At 40.5% G+C, this 17801-nt stretch overlaps 1 protein-coding gene across 1 annotated transcript in view; it reads right to left on the bottom strand.

The window, feature by feature from the left end:
* The window catches only part of KNDC1 (kinase non-catalytic C-lobe domain containing 1), a 128886-nt gene that overhangs the window by 72784 nt on the left and 38301 nt on the right, over positions 1-17801 (bottom strand). Inside the window, exons 5-7 of the mRNA XM_073353950.1 lie at positions 16636-16753; positions 14381-15393; positions 5231-5345 (exon numbers count right to left, since the gene is read on the bottom strand). Coding sequence (XP_073210051.1) covers positions 5231-5345; positions 14381-15393; positions 16636-16753 — 1246 coding nt within the window. The remainder of the gene's footprint in view (positions 1-5230; positions 5346-14380; positions 15394-16635; positions 16754-17801) is intronic.

Genomic DNA, 17801 nt, shown 5'->3' on the forward strand with positions numbered 1-17801 from the left:
ATAACAAGAGTATCCTGTATACAGTGTGTCATTAAGGTTTTGTTTTGTTTTGTTTTTAAGTACAGTAAAAGACATGTTATCCAGCATGTTGGGGGAATGGGGGTTGCCAGTTAGGCAAAAATTCCAAATAACTAAGGGGGTTCGGGGCTGGGAGGGGATGCAGGGTGTCATAAATATAAAGGGAAGGGTAAACCTCCTTAAAATCCCTCCTGGCCAGAGGAAAAATCCTCTCACCTGTAAAGGGTTAAGAAGCTAAAGGTAACCTCGCTGGCACCTGACCAAAATAGACCAATGAGGAGACAAGATACTTTCAAAAGCTGGGAGGAGGGAGAGAAACAAAGGGTCTGTGTCTGTCTGTATGCTGCTTTTGCTGGGGATAGAACAGGAATGGAGTCTTAGAACGTTTAGTAAGTAATCTAGCTAGGTATGTGTTAGATTATGATTTCTTTAAATGGCTGAGAAAAGAACTGTGCTGAATAGAATGACTATTCCTGTCTGTGTACCTTTATTGTAACTTAAGGTTTTGCCTAGAGGGAGTCTCTATGTTTTGAATCTAATTACCCTGTAAGGTATCTACCATCCTGATTTTACAGAGGTGATTCCTTTACTTCTATTAAAAGTCTTCTTGTAAGAAACTGAATGCCTTTTCATTGTTCTCAGATCCAAGGGTTTGGGTCTGTGGTCACCTATGCAAATTGGTGAGGATTTTTACCAAACCTTCCCCAGAAAGTGGGGTGCAAGGGTTGGGAGGATTTTGGGGGGAAAGACGTGTCCAAACTATGTTTCCCAGTAAACCCAGTTAAAGTTTGGTGGTGGCAGTGGAAATTCCACGGGCAAAGGGTAAAATTAATTTGTACCTTGGGGAAGTTTTAACCTAAGCTGGTAAAAGTAAGCTTAAGAGGTTTTCATGCAGGTCCCACCCTAGAGTTCAGAGTGGGGGAGGAACCTTGACACAGGGCATGGGCTCTAGGAGGGAGTTTGGGTGCGGGAGGGGGCTTGGGGCAGGAGGTTGGGTGCCAGAAGGGTTTTGGGGTTCCAGGCAGCTCCCTGCAAGCAGCAACATGTCCCTGTTGCTTCTAGGCAGAGGGACAGCCAGGCAGCTCTGCGGACTGCCCTACCCTGCCTGCTGGCTCTGCAGCTCCCATTGACCGGGGACCACAGCTTATGGGAGCTGCAGGTGCGGTGCCTGCGGGCAGAGGCGATACACAAAGCCATCTGGCCACGCCTCTGCCTAGGAGTGGCAGGGACATGTCACTGCTTGTGGGGAGCCATCAAGGTGAGCACCGCCCAGATCTGGTACCCCGAAATGCTAGTTTCTAGAGTTTTCTGGTTTATAAAGTGCCAGAAAACACAACTTTTACTATATTAGTAAGACAGCAGAATCATGTGTGTTTAGAACAGTCTTTTGGTTAAACTCAAGAAGGTCCCTATCAAACAAACTCAGTTCACTATTGCTCTTTCTCCCTATGAACACACCTGCCTGCAGTCTCTTTTGTTTCAGATTCACTTCTGCTCTGGTGCAGAACACCCTCTTGCAGGACTACAGGAAGAGCCATACCAGCTGCCCTAGAGCAGTATGTAAGTGATGTCATCACTCTCATGCAAGAGACAAGAAGTGAAACTGACCAACAAACCAGTGTAGTCTATTATACTGAATGTGCTGTCAAAGTAAACAAATTGAAGCTACAGGGGAAAAAACATACTAACTTTTTCTTGTAATTTATTTCAGTTAAAGTTATAGCCTTATGGGTTACCGGTTCAACATTTTCATATGGAAAAGCTATTTTCAGGTTGGCAATGTCCTTTTCCAGCTGCATATGCAAATTCACTCTTTCCTTGTCTGAATTACAATAGAGACTCTAATACTTCAGTGTCACAATCACATACGGTCCTTTATACATATGCTATTTATTTTGTCACAGTGGTCCAGACATACATCTCTTTATTAACTTGGGCCCCAATCCTGCAAGCTGCTGTGTGGGCAACCCCATCCCCATGCAAGTCTCAACTGCAGTCAATGGGGGTCTACAAATGTGAAGTAGCTTGTGGGATCATGGCCATTAGCTATTTACATGTTAAGTTCTAAGTTAAGTATTTTAATAATTGTGAACATGCATGACCTAGCATTTACTTTCAATCAGCAGCACAGCTTTCTTCCACTGCACTTCAAGACTAAGTCAGTTAAGCACTAAGCTGCAAATTTAGGTGGGCCCGCACATGCCAACAAAAGTTTATTCTTCTTCTACGTAACTGTCATGGCTACACGGCAAACTGTGCCTCTTGAGTGCACACTTTAGATGATAGGTCTGGCTTCCAGCACCTCACTTTGGATGGAACTACACAGACCAACCACTCAGATTGGATCTCTGGGCTGCTGCCCCGCTAGTTCTCCACTGTGTTGACACAGCCCCAATTCTGTTTTGGCAGCTGTAAGAGTTTCCCCTCAGAAGCCTGTGACTTGTGTGCAGTGACACAAACAGCATCTTCAAAACAAAGCTTTATTTATTCTCTCACCAAAGGTACAAAATATACAGAGAAAAGAATAAAAACAAGAGACCATTGTAAGTTCCCCTCAGCCCAGCTAACTCCATTCCTGGCAGGGAGAAAACAACCTGGCTTGCTCTCAGCATGTGTGTGTGTCAGCTTTCACTGACACCCTGGGTGTCTCCCCTAGCTATCCAAAACACCTCCCTTTTCTAGGGTCTTCGAGATTTAGGGTATGTCTACACGAGAGACCTTAGAACAGCACAGCTGGACTGATGCAGCTACACCACGGTTAAGATCTCTCGCATAGTTGCTCTATGCTGACCATCGACATAATTAAACCACCCCAACGAGAGGTGGTAGCTATGTCGGTGGGAGCGCTCTCCCACCAACATAGCGCTGTGCAATACTTAGGTTGCTCAAGGGAGTGTTTTTTTCACACTCCTGAGCGACATAAGTGGTAGTGTAGACATGGCCTTAGATACACTGTCTTTCATCCCAGGCTTTACCCTTGGGAACAGTAAACCATTCTAGCCTGGAAGGAGCAAGTCAGGTAGTTTCATCCCCATTGAAAGCCCATCCATTGTTTCATCAAAGAGCTCTTATCTGTGTTATTTTTTCATTTCCTTCTGTTTCTCCCTCAACAGCCTCTTTTGAACTTCTGGCAGTCAGGCAGGTTAACATCAAAATAGATAACCTGAGGAGGGGGCACATAATATGTATAGAAATCTAATATACCCAACGCCCTCATTCAACATACTAGTACCAAACTGGAGTATACTGTGCAAGTACTATTTACTGTATAGGATTTCACATAATGATTTCATGTACTGTCTGGCATATATCGGATAAGCTTAATTTGAAATGAGATCCTGTATTTAAAAACCATTCCCAAATTTGAAAAGGAAAAAAAAAGCTTTGGTTAAAATGAATTTAATTACAGAAACCTATTTTTTAAAGTCTGGAAATGAACAGTTAATCAAGCCAGACAGATTCCTATTGCCATTTAAACAGTCATCATTCCTCATTTTATCAGTCTTTCACTGCCATAATTAAGACAAAGTAGGTTAAAAAATACACATTTAAAAAAGACTCAAGAATGGATACAATGAATCATTCTTAAGATTGTGCTGGGCAGGGGGTATTCAAAAAAAATCAGTAAGATTAAGAGTTTTTCATTAAGTAGCAAATGAAACCTAAAGCAGTTCTATAATGAGGTGTTCATATATACTCTAAAAAGAAAAGGAAGACTTGTGACACCTTAAAGACTAACAAATTTATCTGAGCATAAGCTTTCGTGAGCTACAGCTCACTTCATCGGATGCATCCACTGAGTGGATGACTGAGTGGATGCATCCGATGAAGTGAGCTGTAGCTCACGAAAGCTTATGCTCAGATAAATTTGTTAGTCTTTAAGGTGCCACAAGTCCTCCTTTTCTTTTTGCGAATACTAACATGGCTGCTACTCTGAAACCTGTCATATACACACACACACACACACACACACACACACACACACACACACCCTTATCCGAATGATTCTAAATTGAACAATAATATTCGGCTCAAAAGTTTCACACTGAATGGCAGAAGACCCAAAAATGATGATGCTAGAAAGCATACCCTCCCATTTATTGGTTTGTGTCACAACTTTAATATTTATTTAAACAGTTTTTAATTTTCAAATGCTAGACAAAGTTCAGATCTCAGATTGTATCAGTATGTTGAAACTCAGCTGCTCCAGATAAATGTATATGTGCAGTAGCAGAGGTTTGCTAGGCATATTAAATTAGAATCTGGCCTATTATATGCAGTCATTTGGAGTCTTTCCAAACACCAGGGGCATGCACCATGGTGCTGAAATACCAGGAGAAGCATAGCTAAAGTTTAAGAGCTGCATAGCTTAAAGTGCACAAAAATCTACTTTTATAGCTAATTTTCTTTGTAATATTTTTATACTATAAAAAAGACAAAGATGGCTGAATCAACGCAATCCTAAAAAATGCTGTGAATTCTTTTATTTTACTAGTGATTTGTTTATATTCATTGGCTACTGATTTAACAAATATTCTTAGGCAAAATTTTTAAAACAAACAGAAAGCAAAGCAAAAAAACAAACTCTCTTTATATTAGAGCTTCTTCAGGTTTATCATTAGTGTAAGATGGACCAAACATGTTCAAGATTCCTACTAATATTCAGGACACACATGAAATCCTCACCCTCCACTGCAGCCTCTTTATGCCAAAGGGCACAGCAGTAAAAATGGGCCTTAAATGCTCATGTTTCCGCTGTGGGAAGATTTCCCCAGTGTCAGATCCTAGGATATCTGGTGGTGGTGGTAGGGAAAATTTCCTCAGCACACAGTACTTTGGAGATTCTGAACACTATGAAATCCCAGGAGGTTGCTGGAACTTAGAGGTCCTCATGTGTTACAGCACAGAGATTCACCAGGGAAATTAATCTCTTTACTTTATACATTTCCTCAGACATACCAAAAGTTCAGTAAAAAAGAGAGATATTCTTCCCATGAAATGCATGAAACTTAACTCTAAGTATACTAAAAATTTAAAATCACATCCTCTTTAACTGAAGTCAACCATGGTATTTTAAAATTTCAGGTTTCATTTGAGTTGCAGAAGAAACATTTAAATAGGTATATACAGTGAAAAATACTGATATATATTCAACAATAATCTATGCAAATGAATATACATATAGAGTATTTAGAGGCCCCAAAGGCACTACCTGGATAATCCATGTAAGTCTGTAGAGTAAATAAGCATTCATGACATAATGCCCAGAGTTCATAGTCTTTCAATGGCTTACCATACCGAGACAAAAGAAGTTTCAGAGAGACCCACTGAAAATAAAATCAGAGAAAAAAAGTTATGAGACAATACATTTCTAAAAATAAAGTGTCTACTGATGTTTTGATAAAAAGTACCTTAAACTAAATGCACACATTTTAAAGGCATTGGGCTTAGGCATTTTATTCCAGCTAGTGTTCATTGGTAACTCCCCATAGAAAAATCTTTGCACAACAACAAGATGAATGGATTCTAAACTTCTGAAATACACCGAAAAAATCATAATTCAAATTAGCTTTCACAGGAAGGGGAAAAAAGTATATCTGGAGTATATCTGTTTGAAATCTTCTTGCTTATCACAATACAAAGATTCTTTGCAGCATGACAGAAATAATTAAAGAGACACTGCCTAGTAGAGCCCTTCATGAGACTAGTGTAGAGCCCTGCAGCACGACTGGGATCCTGTGGGTCCCACAGGCCTGCTGGCATAATAGCAGGAGCGGGATTAAAGAATAGTTCCATGCAGGGCTCTACTGCCTAGCCTACAAAGAGCAGAAATCCTGATCTATCTTGACACTAGCATTATAGGTCTTACCTTAAAGTTTTCATCAAAGTTTCTTGTACTTCTGTGAAACAAGTTACACAACATTGACAACAGAAATGTCAGAATTATTTTGAAGTAAAAACATTATTTTGTTTTTAATACTTGTTGACAATTTAATTTACACCAGTGGCATGTTGTATCACTAAAAGCTGTAGCTTGTTTATCAAGCTAGATGTTTATACTTGACCATCACCCTAGTATAAAGAAATGTTATTGTACAAATGCAAGAGAATATTTACTGTTCTTCATAGGGGCTGGTACTTCCTAGGTTATAATTTATGAATATTTACTTTGGAGTTTCATGATTATAACAGAGGTTTACTACCTGCAGTTACAACCGTTTGATGTAAGTCACACATGCTAAAAACAAACATTCTCATCAGACCAAAGATCAGTAGCCTTGGGGGAAGGAGCCACATTATATTCATACCTGGAATCCTGCAGGTATACTGACTTTCACCATGAGGCAGCCATCAAGGTAGGTAAATACTTTGGCCTAATACCTTTTAAACATCCCTTTAAAAAGTGAACTGTATAAACTTTGTATTAACTGTTAAGATGTACAGTCAACAATAACTTTTTAAAGTGCTATGTTTTTGTAGTTTGCGCTTAACATGCATTTTCATGTGTTAGATTCTCTCTACCAAACACCACACGTAGCACATTGCGCAAAAAAAGCATAGCTAACTTCACTACAGGTCAATGTGATCCAACCTGATCAGGTTAAGTTTCATTTTCAAATTTTGCCATCACCAGTATTCTTGAGCCTGACACATACAAAACTCATCCACAGCTCATCCACAATTCTGTTTCTTGATCTTGTTTTAAAAAAGAAAAAAGCTGATGAAAGCTATTTAATTAGTTAAGAGGAGTCAGCTGCATAAAAACATCACTCTCTAAAACTAATTTAAAAAGGAGCCAACTTCTCCAAGTTCGCCAGACAGCAAAAACAAGACACTAACTGAGCTGCAGGACCCTCATTTTGAAAGTGGTCAACATTTGATATGAAGGATTTTTGATGTCCCAAACAGCTACCATTTTTGTTCCTCTCTCCATACAATGATACTTCTGACATGTCTTTGAGCTGTGCTTATGACCTCCTCCTGGAGAGAGGCTTTGAAACTAACACAGGTGTTAACATTTCAAATTCAGTCATGGGATAAAGCTGCCAGAATTGGAGAAACTCTCAGACAGTGTGAGAGTGCTGCTTGGTCTCAGAGTGTCTTTCAAGTTGACAAATACTGTGATGCCAACTTCCCCACATTTCCCTCTGAGGCCGTGCTACTCTGTTCTACATCAGAGGAGCTGCTAGGGCAGAGAGGAAACCTTCCTCACTGATACTTACAGTCTGCTGCCCCTAAAGGAACTCAAAGTTGCTGCACAGAAAGCTGATGCTACCTCTCCTCCTTTTGTTCATCTGACTGCTTCCTCTGCTCCATATATCAAGTGGTTCTGACCACAGCGAGGAGCTAATGAATAGCTGGCAAGGGAAGGAAGAAGATGGCCCAGTCTCCCATATTCAGCTTCAGCAATAGCATACACCCTTAAGGCTCCAGTGATGTGTAGAGTAAATATGAAACATAAAAGTTACTAGGGGAGCAGAAAGACATCCTGTACTTTCTCATTACTTGCAGGGAGAAGGAGAGGGAGGAAGGAAAGAAAGAACATTGACTGGAGCAGGAAAGTTGAGAGAATTTAAGAAGGGTAGCAAAGGGGAAAGGCTTACCACAGGAGAGAGCGCAAGCAATGGGGGCAACAGAATGGATGAAGAGGTGACAAGAATCATAGGAATGGAAATGCTGTTTCAGAGAAAAGCAGCAAAGAAAAGGATGTAACAAAGTAAATACCAGACAAGAGAAATACCACAATTATCTGTGACTGAGTGAATCAGATAAGCACAGGGGGAGAATAAGAAAAAAATAGAAGTGGGAGGGATGGGGAAAGAAAAGAAAAGATGCAGGCAAGTTACAGGTTACTTAATTTTATTTAATTGGTATTCTTTTGAGTGACACTTCCCTGGCAAGTGTCCTAGATCTCAGTTTTGGAGACAGGGATGAAATAAGTACTGTAGTTATTTAGAAGTATTAGTTTTACTGGCTATAGAGGATCCTGTAGTTCCATAATGAGGTTATCTTGGTTTCTACCTATATTGCTATTACTTCTTCTGAGTGGTTGTTATCCAGATACTCCTAAGCAAAGATTACTTTTATTCCAGATGGTATGCAATGCCTAAATGTTGTCATTATGGAAAGAGGGGAAACAGGAAAGAAAAGGAAGGCCCTTCTAGAGTCCACTATAAGGGCTTTATTCTCCCTACTCCTTGTGCAAATTATGAAGTCTGAGCACTATGTATATTATCAGAAAATACTCAATACTCTTGTTTGAGCAAAATAATTGCACCGAATCCAATAAAATGAAGTTTACTTGGTAAGCAGTGTTGCTTTCCTTATTTATGGCTGTGAGGCAACTTTTTTACTTAAAGCCCCAATTCCCCAAATAATTTAAGCATGTGTTTAAGTTTACACTCATGCTTATGTTCCATTGAATGCAGTGGGACATTTTAAAAAAAGTTTAAAAGCCTATTTAAGCTTCTCAGAAATAGCACTAGAGACTTCCAGCAATGCAAGTTTCAGAAGGCTGTATTCAGAGAATGCAGACCATTGAATCTGGTTCTGTGGATGAAGGGAAAGCAGTGGACGTGTTGTTCCTTGACTTTAGCAAAGCTTCTGACACTGTCTCCCATAGTATTCTTGCCAGCAAGTTAAAGAAGTATGGGCTGGACAAATGGACTATAAGGTGGATAGAAAGCTGGCTAGATTGTTGGGCTCAACAGGTAGTGATCAATGGCTCCATGTCTAGTTGGCAGCCGATATCAAGTGGAGTGCCCCAAGGGTCGGTCCTGTGGCTGATTTTGTTCAATATCTTCATAAATGATCTGGAGGATGGTGTGGATTGCACCCTCAGCAAGTTTGCAGATGACACTAAACTGGGAGGAGAGGTAGATACGCTGGAGGGTAGGGATAGGATACAGAGGGACCTAGACAAATTGGAGGATTGGGCCAAAGGAAACCTGATGAGGTTCAAAAAGGACAAGTGCAGAGTCCTGCACTTAGGACGGAAGAATCCAATGCACCGCTACAGACTAGGGACCGAATGGCTAGGCAGCAGTTCTGCAGAAAAGGACCAATGGGTTACAGTGGACAAGAAGCTGGATATGAGTCAACAGTGTGCCCTTGTTGCCAAGGCGGCCAGTGGCGTTTTGGGATGTATAAGTAGGGGCATTGCCAGCAGATCGAGGGACGTGATCGTTCCCTCTATTCGACATTGTTGAGGCCTCACCTGGAGTACTGTGTCCAGTTTTGGGCCCCACACTACAAGAAGGATGTGGAAAAATTGGAAAGAGTCCAGCGGAGGGCAACAAAAATGATTAGGGGACTGGAACACATGACTTATGAGGAGACGCTGAGGGAACTGGGGATGTTTAGTCTACAGAAGAGAAGAATGAGGGGGGATTTGATAGCTGCTTTCAACTACCTGAGAGGTGGTTCCAGAGAGGATGGTTCTAGACTATTCTCAGTGGTAGATGAGGACAGGACAAGGAGTAATGGTCTCAAGTTGCAGAGGGGAGGTTTAGGTTGGATATTAGGAAAAACTTTTTCACTAGGAGGGTGGTGAAACACTGGAATGCGTTACCTAGTGAGGTGGTGGAATCTCCTTCTTTAGAAGTTTTTAAGGTCAGGCTTGACAAAGCCCTGCCTGGGAAGATTTAATTGGGGATAGGTCCTGCTTTGAGCAGGGGGTTGGACTAAATGACCTCCTGAGGTCCCTTCCAACCCTGATATTCTATGGTTCTATGAATCCTCTACGCTGTTGATATCAACTTCATCCAACATCCCCACTTCTTTAGTACTGCACCATTAGCAATATTCTTATATGCATAAGTCTGTGCAAAATCCTTATTGTCTCTACTTATTTCTGAAATTCTCAAATTGTATCAATTTTTTGGAAATGTATCCTTTTCATATTAGAAATGGTTTACAAGCCCAGTTTTTAAGAAAACATTTTCTTAATCAGAGTAGCTTTGATGAGAAATATGAAGGTACAGTAGAAGTTGTTTTATCTGGCATGTTGGGGGAAGGGAGGGTGCCACTAAGTAAAAAATGCCAGTTAACTAAGAGGTAGGGTGTTCGGGTGCAGGGGCAGAGGGGGGCAGGGCTGGGGCACAGGAGCAGGTGCAAAACATGGGTTCTGGGAGAGATTTTGGGTGTGAGAGGGGGCTCGGGGCAGTGGGCTGGGTGCGAGATAGGGTATAGGGTGCCGGATCAAGGGGGTGCTTACTTCCGGTGGCTCTCCGCATGTGGCGACCTGTCCCAGCTGCTCCCAGGCGGAGGCACGGCAGGCAGTTCTGTACACAGGCGCAGCCCTCACAACTCCCACTGGCCACAGCTCCCAGCCAATGGGACCTGCGCAGCCAGCACTCGGGGCTGGGGTGGGGAGGGAGAGCATGCCGAGCTGCCTGCCATGCTTCTGCCTAGGAGCAGCTGGGACAGGTCGCCACTTGCGGTGAGCTGTCCCAGGTGGGCGGCCCCCAGATCCAGCACGCCCTCCTGCACCTAAGCCCCTTTCTGCACACAAACTCCCTTCCAGAGCCCGCAGTCCTCACTCATTTCCGCGCCCCAACTCCCTGCTGGCCCTGTGCCAACCAGACTGTAAATCAGCATTTCAATGAAGATCAGAAATGCCAGTTTATAGAGCTTTCCGGTTCCCGATGTGCCAGATAAAACATTTTATCTGTATATTACTGATTAATATATATTGTAGGCATTAATGACTTTTCACTTTAACGTGAAAATTCGTTACTATGTATTGTATGCCCCGTCTGGCTACTAATGAGAATGATGTTGGTAAAGAACAAAAGTAAAATTGTTTAGCGATATTCTTATAATTCACTGTTGATACCAGTTTTACACACCCAAACATCTGGGAATAATAAATATCTGAACTATGCCTGCCTTTTATGCCAAGAATAGTAGTATATTATGCAAACATATGCTGGCATCTTATGAACAGCCATAATGAGGCAATAAGTAACACATTAGCCCTCTCTTAGGGAGCACCATTCTGGGAATATACAATTTTCTTACCTTTAAATGATATTTCATATGATAAAACAATAGTCAATGTCATTCTCTACCTAGGTGGGTTTTCACTTCTGTCACACTTGACTAGATATGAATGACCAAGAGAACACAAATGTTTGAGCAATAAAATAATCTACCTCCAGGTTCCTGTTAGTGGCTTTCTGGTGTGAAAGCCATATTTGTAAAAAATAATATTGAAAAGCATAGATATGAGACACACCTGATTGGAATGAAATTGGTTAGAGAAATAAAGGATCCCCACTCAATCTTGAAGTAATAAATGTTTATTTATGGAATGGCAAGCTATCACTAAGTGCCCTGACAAGATACATTGGAGAAGCAGGACAATACCAAGTAAGCATTTTTAGTACTGCCAATTGGCCGTAAAGCACATAGGAAGCAGGGTTAGGATATTAGACAGACAGATGTTGTCCTCTGGAGAAATACTATTGACAGATAAGAAAAAAAAACCCTGTCTATTCTCCAGAGTGGACAAGGTTAATCACTAATTAGCATTTTTTCTAATTAGAGAATACTTGGAGATGCTAGAACAGTTCTGTTGAAAATTGCACTTGAAGACATATGCATATCTATTATATAATGCCTGGTACACAGTAGCATTTCAGATCTGTTCACATAAGCATTACCCATTCAGGAGAAAAGGTGGTAAAGTACATTCTTATTGGAGTCACACCCTCTCTTTGTTCCCTTGCAGTAAATGAAAAAACTTTCAGATTCAAATTTTGTGTTCATTGCCAAGAAAAAAAAAGTTATATAAAAATCTTTTTTGGCCCCGCTGGAAAAAGGACATAAGAATTCTGACACTGGTGAAATTGGGTGTGGCACTTGTGCACAAAGGATGTCACAGAACTTCGGTCAATTCTGTAAGAATAGAGTTTTTTAAAAATGGGGAGGAGCGCCTGTAGGCAAAGACTACCATGTGCCAGAAATCAGAGGAGAAAAATCATTTGCTACTAAAAACAAAGAGACAGTTGCTAGAAGCTTTAAAATAACTTCCTTCAAAAGGAGGATTTACAAAGAGCCCTCAACTCTGTGTTTAGTCTGTAGGTGGGAAAACATCTGCTTAAGACGACAGCTTAATTCTAGAACTTTAAGGAACTGTTTGGACATAGGTTGTTCTCAATGATTCCCTTTAAGGGTCACCAGAGCAGTGCCACAATGCCTTACAGAACAGATGGCAAGGTCTTTGTCAATATTTTGTTTGTAAAAAACCTAGAACTTGCAGAGAGATAATTTGGTAGGTTTAAATGGCCCTCTCCTTAAATAGTAGGATTTCTTCTAGACCCTATTTTAGGCAAAGACCTAGGAGAGCTTCTGGATTTTAACAGGGTCTCTTGAGCATTAAGTGTTTGTGTGTCGGAGCCTGAAGTTTTACGTAGAACTGTTCACTAAAACAGGAAGTTGAGAACCTAAGTCAGTAAAACCCTCCCTTCTACTGACAGTACATGTCTATGATCTGTGGCCTTCTTTGTCACAAGCTTGGTGTCTGTCATTTCTGCTCAGATCATATTTACTATTCCTTTGAGAATTAGAATAATGGGAGTAACATCCAGGTGCAATCCTTACCCCATGAGAGTTAATGAGAGTTTTGTCACTGAATTCAAGGGGGGAAGGATTCTACTCATCACCCAGAAGAGAGGAGGTAAAAAGTAATGAACACTTATTAAATGTGTGTCCAGAATGAGCACGCTATATATTCACACACACACACACACGACTATGAAATAAATGAGGCATATAGGAACTCAGAGGAACTGATAATCACTTCATCATGGAAAAAAGATACAAGATTGATTTTCAATCTGACTTTCTCCATCCCCCAAAGAGTGTGTAGATTAAATGGGTGATAACAGAAGATCAGAAGAAACTGAAATAATTACCTGCAACAAACAGATCTTATCCAAGAGTCCAAGAAAATGAAAATCCATGGGGGGAATAGAACACAGGAGACACCGTGTTTATAGTCAGAATTCCCTGCGAACTGAACCCTATGGAGCTTGCACTGTGATCCTGATAGGCAGTAACAATGTGGGGGTAGGGGTGGGAGTGAGGGTATAAAATCTCCGAGATGGAGTTCCTTTTTGATAATTCAGGAGCCTACCTGCATCACAAGCTCTTCAGTTAGATATCTGTTAGTTATTTGCTATTTTCAGGCTGAGGGGGTAGATACCTCAGAGTTGAGACCTGATATGCAGCAGACACTCTGTTACGGAAGGCAGGTTGATCAATCTTTCCTTTAGAGAAGAATTTTATTTATTTATTTTTAAAATACACCCCCCCCCGGCAAAATTATGCAAATCAAGCATGAGAACTGAACATTCATGATGCTCACTCTGTACAAGTCACAGCATAACTTGAGAAGCTTAAACAACCGGAGTAGGTATTCACAAATTCTCGTATTCCATGGATTGCTCCTGACTGTTCAAGTGTGACACAAGAGAAAACCATCTAGTCAGAGACCAAACTTGTCCACCCTGAGAACTTTGAGGGGGAGGAGGCAATGTTGCCTCAACTGTCTAATAGTGTACATTGATGGAATCAACTCTTCCCCCCACACACCCCCTTTTTTTTGGCTGTTCATAGAAGCAAAACATTTTTGGTCAATGTATCAGAATGCAATTATGTACACATACAGTACATGCATATTATGAAATGTAATGTAGCACATATAAAGAAGGGCCTTTTAGAATGGAAGATGAATACAGAATTTTTATACATTTCTGAAATAAACGTAAATATGTATGTGGCTTTAAAAGACAAAGAAAGAGTGAAATGTTGGCCTTACTGAAGACATTGGCATGTTTGTCAGAGATTTCAATAAAGCCAGGAGCTCACCCAAGTACTCTAATTCTCATTAATACCTGGAAGGTCCACTACAACTTAGTGAATTCTGTGAGTCAGCAAAACATATGAATCTCCTAAAAAACAAAAAGACCCTCCCCTCCAAAACAAACACCCCAAGATAATTCTTCAAAATACACTTTGTGCTTTATCCCGACAAATGGAGTTTAATTTAAATTATATGCTGACACTTTGTAATGTACTAGTGAGCATACACAAGTACAGCCTGGAAACATGTTAAAATGAGGAAGACTTAGCAATCAGGACACCTTACTTTAGGCCTTATTTAAAAATCTTTGGTGAGAAAAGGGAACAGACCAAATTCATGATGTGAATTGTAAAGCATGCAGGTTAGTGAGGTTCTACTCTATATAGCTATGTTAATTTGGGGAAAGACGTGGATAACACATGGTATTCAAGTCATTTCCTCTCCACATAAATGACTACAGCAACTATATAATGAAGATTTTGTTTTTACTACCTGCTCATTACTTTTGACTTCTGATTCTCTGCTTCCACAGTGATTTTCATTATTGTTTGTACTCATCACACCAGTGAGTAATTCTGGAGAACTAATTAGGCTTGACCCATATCCATTCTTATTGTTTTTTGTTGATAACACTGAAGCCATCTTATTAAACTGTGATAAACAATTTTCATTTGATCCTTGAGAAGTTTCAATATAGTCCTCCAGTGCCATATAGTTGTTTACCACTTCTGCTCCAGCAGCTGATTGATCTTGGTTTTTTAATGTATTAGTGATATGTCGAGTTTTGGAGGTAGCATGGGAACATTCTTCTATATGATTACATGAAAGAGAAGCTTTCTTTTTACCATTAAAGGGTGGCATATATTCCTCTGGATACATGCCAGAGACCTGCGTACACATACAAGATACATCTAAATGAAGATCAGAGACCTGGTAAATCTTTGGTTTTACTCTTGGTGGATTATTAACATTGAATGGACTAAGTTTTCCCTCTGAAGCAGCAACCTGATTATTGTCTAGAGGTACTGATTCATGTGTTAGTGATAGTTTTTTATGAACCAGTAGTCCACTGTTTGTTAGAGATGTGAAAACATTATTTGTGTCTGTAACTTCAAGTGGTAGCTTTGGAAAAGTTTTCATTTTTCTCAAACTTTTCTTAAAAATATCTCTCTCTAGGTCATTAGTAAGTGACTTGGTCTCCAAAACAACGTTAGCAAATTGTTCATTATATATTACATGCTTGTCCTCTTCTTTGCTCTTTCTAACTTCAGTTGCAAGTTGTGAATGTTGAGATCTTTCATTATCCAGATCCATTCGCATTTCCTTTAAACCACATTCTATTGCATTCAAGGCCACATTGGCTACAGAAGGGTCTCTGTGATAGCTTGCTGTCATGTCTTCCACTGTAGAGGAATCACCTTCTATGTTGTTTTTTTCATTTGTGTATAATTTAAATCCCGCACTTCTCTGACACACTTTTCCTTTCCATATGTTATCACAGCTGTCTAGATGCAAAAACAGATGTTCACATTAAAAAAGTGTTTAAACCTTTCATCTAAGACTTTTCTTTTATGCTTTTCAGCTTTTTTGCCCCCCATAGCACATTTTAAAATACATTATAAAAACAAAATTCTCTGAGCATGTCATTTTTATCAGAAAGGACAAAATTTTAGAGAGAGTCATCACAAGTCAGAATAGAAAGTTGTTCAGTGTAAGTTTATTTTTGTCACTGAATGTTTGGCTTTTTCCTAATAAAAGAGAATCCACATATATTTTGATCCAAGTGTTATTAAATAGGCTATATTTTCTTTCTAAACAACAGAAAATGAGTACAGGGACAGAACATAACACTTGGAGGATTGGGCCAAAAGAAATCTGATGAGGTTCAATAAGGATAAGTGCAGGGTCCTGCACTTAGGACGGAAGAACCCAATGCACAGCTACAGACTAGGGACCGAATGGCTAGGCAGCAGTTCTGCGGAAAAGGACCTAGGGGTGACAGTGGACGAGAAGCTGGATATGAGTCAGCAGTGTGCCCTTGTTGCCGAGAAGGCCAATGGCATTTTGGGATGTATAAGTAGGGGCATAGCAAGCAGATCGAGGGACGTGATTGTCCCCCTCTATTCGACATTGGTGAGGCCTCACCTGGAGTACTGTGTCCAGTTTTGGGCCACACACTGCAAGAAGGATGTGGATAAACTGGAGAGAGTCCAGCAAAGGGCAACAAAAATGATTAGGGGACTGGAACACATGACTTATGAGGAGAGGCTGAGGGAACTGGGATTGTTTAGTCTGCAGAAGAGAAGAATGAGGGGGGATTTGATAGCTGCTTTCAACTACCTGAGAGGTGGTTCCAGAGAGGATGGTTCTAGACTATTCTCAGTGGTAGATGAGGACAGGACAAGGAGTAATGGTCTCAAGTTGCAGTGGGGGAGGTTTAGGTTGGATATTAGGAAAAACTTTTTCACTAGGAGGGTGGTGAAACACTGGAATGCGTTACCTAGGGAGGTGGTAGAATCTCCTTCCTTAGAAGTTTTTAAGGTCAGGCTTGATAAAGCCCTGGCTGAGATGATTTAATTGGGGATTGGTCCTGCTTTGAGCAGGGGGTTGGACTAGATGACCTCCTGAGGTCCCTTCCAACCCTGATATTCTATGATACTTCCAGATCACGTTCTTTGATTTCACTATTCACTTGTTGTTGGACTTCCTGAAATATATTATTTTAATCTGAAATACATTAAGTTTACCTTGAAAAGTACCAAATGATTCTATTGAAAGCACCCTTCTTCCAACAGCAGATAGACTTCGACAAATATTACTTGAGGAAGCAAACTTCAGTTTTTCTTCACATAATGATATGATACTCTGTAGACAATTAAAGTTAAAACATTTACTGGTTATTTAAGGTAAATAAATTTTCGGCTCATGTTATCAGACATAGCACATTGTAATTTTCTAACAAGATACTAGTATATAGGACCTACATTTTGCAATATATTGTATGTACATTACATTGTTAACTATACATTAATTTATTTCTAGCATGGGCTACTACAGCATTACTTAATGTCACATATCACAGTTTTAGATATAGGAAATATTAGAAATGACTGGTACAGATAACTATTTTAAAATGTAATTTCTATAAATAATTTACTCTGAATGCTCAAAATGAAAATAAGTATAATGGCTCTAAACTGTGGCCTATGTTCATATGAAAGTTTTTATTTAATTACAAATTGGCTGTCACTAAGGGGAGGAGGTGGGGAGCACTACTTTCCCAACTGCATCCCACTGCTCAGTCCCAGGAACAGTGATGATGTGTGCCAGGAGGGCTTTGAGCAGCTGCTTTGATGGTCCTTCTGGTCACCTGCTGCGTTACAGAAAGTGGCTCTGGTTGACCCATTGTTTGCTTATATGCCAGACTGGACAGGACAAGTAGCTAAGGCTTCAACCGGATAGTCTGAACCTAGGGGAGTACCTGCAAATTCCATACCCCACAGCGCCATTCAGAACAGCCCAGAAGAGAGGACAGAAAGAGGAGAAACTGAGAACAACCAGTCAGTAACAGCTCTTTGATTCTCTGCACCAGTCCATCATTGAGCAGTATGGGGAATGGTCTATATTATATCAGTTGACAACAGTCTCCTAGGGGCCATATGTCATCTGGGGATAGCTGTGAGCACAATATATGTTCCCATCACTTCCCTGCCTGCATTGGAGGTATGGGGAAAAAGATGTAGGAGCTGGGCATACCAGTTTTTTGCCCATGCGGACTGTCCCATGACTGGATAATCCCCAGCAGGGGAATTGCAGGTGCTTTCCACTATCTTCATGGCAAGTGAACATAATAAAGGGAGCAGAATGGAGAGAAAGAATCTGTCCAAAGGACTGATAGCAGTCTCTTGACTGC

The sequence above is a fragment of the Lepidochelys kempii genome, chromosome 7, assembly GCF_965140265.1.
Source record: "Lepidochelys kempii isolate rLepKem1 chromosome 7, rLepKem1.hap2, whole genome shotgun sequence".
Classification (NCBI taxonomy): domain Eukaryota; kingdom Metazoa; phylum Chordata; order Testudines; family Cheloniidae; genus Lepidochelys; species Lepidochelys kempii.